Raw genomic sequence first — 3,673 nt, 5'->3', positions numbered from 1 at the left:
GGTGAAGAGAGGGGATGAGTGTAAGGGGGCCGGGGGAAGTGTGTCTGACCCAGGTTTTCCCTTTCTGCGTAATGAATATGCCCCGGCAGAGTCATGGCCAGTGGACAACAGCTCCTAAAACCAATTTGAAGATATGAACACACCTGGACCTCCACCCCCATCATCCTCTCTCTCTCTCTCTCTCTCTCTCTCTCTCTCTCTCTCTCTCTCATTTTCTTTCTCTCTCTCTCTCTCATTCTCTTTCTCTCTCCCCCCCTTCTGGGCATTATGCTTTGCAATATAGGTACTGGGAGGTTATCATGTATATCCAGATTCCAGATGGGACTTCTTATTATGTCGAAGTGGGGCATCTCTGGGCATCTGCAGCCCCCTCCCTCTCCCCTCACCCCATCACAGGCCCTATCCCAGGACTGGGGGCTTGTCTCTTTCCTGGGGAGGTTGCCCTGGTTGGCAGGGCCCAAGGACCCCTCAGTGAGCAGGCCTGGTTGCTCCAGTACCACCTACCAAAAGCCCAGGATCTGACGCTGCTGCTGGAGCAGTGTGCTGATAAGAAGCAGCCTCAGTCCCATGTTCTGGCACAGGCACCAGGCACTCTGCCCACTGCAGGGGCAGGCTGGCATGCAGGAGGCTGAGAGGCAGTGTGCCCCTCTCTTTACACCTAAGATGAGGTTTTATTGGGGGGGGGCACACCTGTCAATGATCAGGGATTATTCTTGGCTCTACACTCAGGAATTACTCCTGGCAGTACTTGGACAGAGACCATATGGGGTACTGGGGATCGAACCTGGGTCTACTGGGTGCCAGGCAAACACCCTGCCTACCGTACTATCTCTCCAGGCCCTGAGATGAGTCTTTTGGAGGAATGGGGCCTGCTTACCTACCCAAGCCATCTAGAGTGGCCCTAGTAGCTTCCAATCCCTGGCCAGCATCTGTGGGCACAGTCCTCATCACCCCCAGCCCCCAGCATCAGTGGTTTTAGAACGTTGATCTCTTTTCCAGAATCCGCACGAGTTCTGGGAGGCCCAGAACCTCTTCCAAGCTGCTTAAGATGTGGAACTCCAGACCAAGGCACATCTCCTTACCAGGACAGCTTACATTACTTTTTTTGGTGGTTGTTGTTGGTGGGGGGGGGGGTCCCCTGAGGGATAAATCTGGCAGTACTCAGGAGGCATTGCAGTACCAAGACTCGAACCCCCCAAAGCTAGCATGCCAGGCATGCACACCAGCCCTCTGAGCTTGCCCCCTTGCCCCTGGCATCATTTGCATTCTTTCAACCCTCTTGGCAGACTCAGAGGGAGTCAGACAAGCACAGCCAGACCCCTGAGCCCTCCCAGGGACTCACCAGGGAGGAAGTGGGAGGGCGGCCATGGTACCAGCAAGTAGATGACAGGGCTCACGGTTCAAAGCTCAAGCTTGGTGGGGAGGACGGAGGAGGAGAGCGCCTGTCAAAGAGCCCCTCCTGCGGGGGGCCGCAGGCACTTACCTCTTGTCACCAGCAAGAATGAGGTTAGGGTCCTTCCCCAGTGCCTCCTCTGGGGTGGGGTCTGCAGCTGAGACTGGAGGCTCTGTGCCCCCTCCCTGGCTAGAGTTCTCCCAGCACCCGGCACCCTCCTCTGCTCCCTGCTGACTTGGAGCTGGGCCCAGCAGCTTACGAGGCTGTTATCTCCCCAAAGACAGCTGTGCAGGGCTGAAGGCAGCAGATTATCAGGGAGCTGCAGTGATTCACGGCCGAGTACCGGCTTCTCTGCTGAATAGTAATTTCCAGCAGGGGATTTGTGCTCGGTCTCTCTCCTCCCCCTCTCCCAAGGGTGTGCTGTCCTTTCTCAGAGCAGTGAAGGGAAACACCTACCCTGGGGATGGGGGGCTTGGTGCCAGCGTCCTGAATGGAGCTCGGGCTCCATAGGTCTACGTGCCCCAGCAAGCCTGCCACCCTGGGCAGTGACCCCAGCAACAGTTCACCAATGCATCCGCCTTCCCCCTTCCACAAAAGCACTGGGTGCTCTCCTTCCAAGTGACCGCACTCGGAGGGGACACAATTCCCCACTACCGGCCCCCTCCAGTCACAAGCCCCTGGAGTTAGAAGAGCCTGGGAGGGCAGCGGAGAGGGCAGCTGGGGACCGGGCACGGAACCCTGGTCTCCGGAAGCTCTCGGCGTTCCATGCCTCACCCTGAAGATGCCAATGGGGACCGAGCGGCTGGCAGAGCAGCCCCTGCATGGGCCAGCGGCTAGGAAAGAACCACGGACAGCGCCATTGTTGCGTCTGTTTTATTGGAAGCCAGACTCCAGCTGTGGGTTTGAGGATGGGGGGTGGGCTGGGGTGCAGCGAAGCTCCCGAGAGGCTCCTTCCAGGCCCAGCTCCGAGACGGGGGGAGCCGAAGCTCAGGAGCCCCTGGAGGACGTCGTGATTTCGGGGCGCTCCTTAAAAGCAGGGGAACGAGCCAGAAAGGAAAGCGTCCGGGGGCGAGGGGCGGAACGCGGCTCCCACGACTCAGTCCCTCGCCCCCGCCCTCCGTCCCTTTCTCACCCTCGGTCCTCCACTGCCCGTGCTCCGGGGAAGTTCCGGGAGCTCCCCTCGAACCCCGCTGCCCCCACCTCCTCTCCGATGCTCAGATGCTCGACGCCAAGAGCCCTCGGGGGTCTGGGCAGCGCTCGAGCCCCGCCGGGCCCTGCCCGAACGAGGTCCCAGGGCAGCTGAAGCCGGAGCTCGGGGTCTTCAGGCGGAGCGAGAAGCGGCGGGGACCCCGGAGGGCGGGGAGTCCCGCCGGCCTGGGGGGATCCGGGTCCGGGCTGCGGCCGGGTCGGTCCGCCGGGCGTCAGGCCCTCGGGCCCCCCTCGGCGGCCCCCGGCTCGGGCCGCGCCCGCTTGGCCGGGCCCTGCCCCGCGGGGGGCTCCCCGGGGCTCCTCCGGGCGGCGGGCGGCGCCGAGGGCGCGGGCTGGGGGCCCGGCGGCTGGTAGCCCGGCTGGCGCGGGTCCAGGGCGTCCTTGGACAGCAGGATGGCCAGGCTGGGCACGTTCTTCAGGACGCTGAGGCTGGCGGCGGGCGCGGCGGGCTCGGGGCCCGGGCGCTGCCACTCCTCGCGCACGCTCCGGTAGCGCAGCCGCGTGACCTGGTGCAGCCCGGCCAGGCGGCGCTTGAGGATCTCGGCGCACGTGACGGCCTTGGTGGTGGCCCGGCCGCAGCCGCTGAAGACGATGGCGCGCGTGGCCGGCTGCGCCATGCTGGCGGCGGCGAAGGCCAGCAGGTTCCGGATCTTGCTGCCCTCCTTGACCCGCATGTGCACGGCGCCCGGCGCCAGGTCGGCGAAGGGGCCGGCGCCCGCGCCGCCGCCCTCGGCCGCGCCCCCCGCCGGCGCCTCCTCGGAGCGCACCTTGCGGAAGTTCTCCATGCGCTCAGCCCCGGGGCCGCTGCATGGCCGCGGGCGCGCCGGGCGGCCCGGGCGAGGGCGCGCGGGCGGCGGCTCCCGCTCCCGCGCGGCGCCCGGAGACGCGGCGGGGGCGCCGGGCCGCGGGGAGCCCCCGCCCTCCCGCCAGGCCCCGCCCCGCGCGCGCCGCCCCGCCCCCCGCGCCCCCCGCGCCCCCCACCCCGGCGCCCGCCCGCCCGCCCGCGGCTCGTCTTAAAGCAGCGGCGCCCCCGCGCGCTCCCACGAAAGCGCCCCTGGACCCCCGAGAGCT

General features: G+C 65.6%; 1 protein-coding gene across 1 annotated transcript; it reads right to left on the bottom strand.

Annotated features, from left to right (window-relative positions):
- Window positions 1–2,814: 2,814 nt before the first annotated feature.
- RPP25 (ribonuclease P and MRP subunit p25) lies at window positions 2,815–3,401 on the bottom strand. The gene has a single exon (XM_056128732.1). The coding sequence runs from the start codon at window positions 3,385–3,387 to the stop codon at window positions 2,815–2,817; it is 573 nt and encodes a 190-aa protein (XP_055984707.1). The 5' UTR covers window positions 3,388–3,401.
- Between the last annotated feature and the right edge of the window lie 272 nt (window positions 3,402–3,673).

This window comes from Sorex fumeus, unplaced genomic scaffold (assembly GCF_029834395.1).
Source record: "Sorex fumeus unplaced genomic scaffold, SorFum_2.1 ptg000067l, whole genome shotgun sequence".
NCBI lineage: Eukaryota > Metazoa > Chordata > Mammalia > Eulipotyphla > Soricidae > Sorex > Sorex fumeus.
Note: the sequence above shows the minus strand (reverse complement) of the source record. Positions and strands in the feature narration are given on the sequence as shown.

Bases quoted from the DNA above. Each gene is read 5' to 3' on its own strand.
- RPP25 (XM_056128732.1), bottom strand. From the start codon at position 3,387: ATGGAGAACTTCCGCAAGGTGCGCTCCGAGGAGGCGCCGGCGGGGGGC.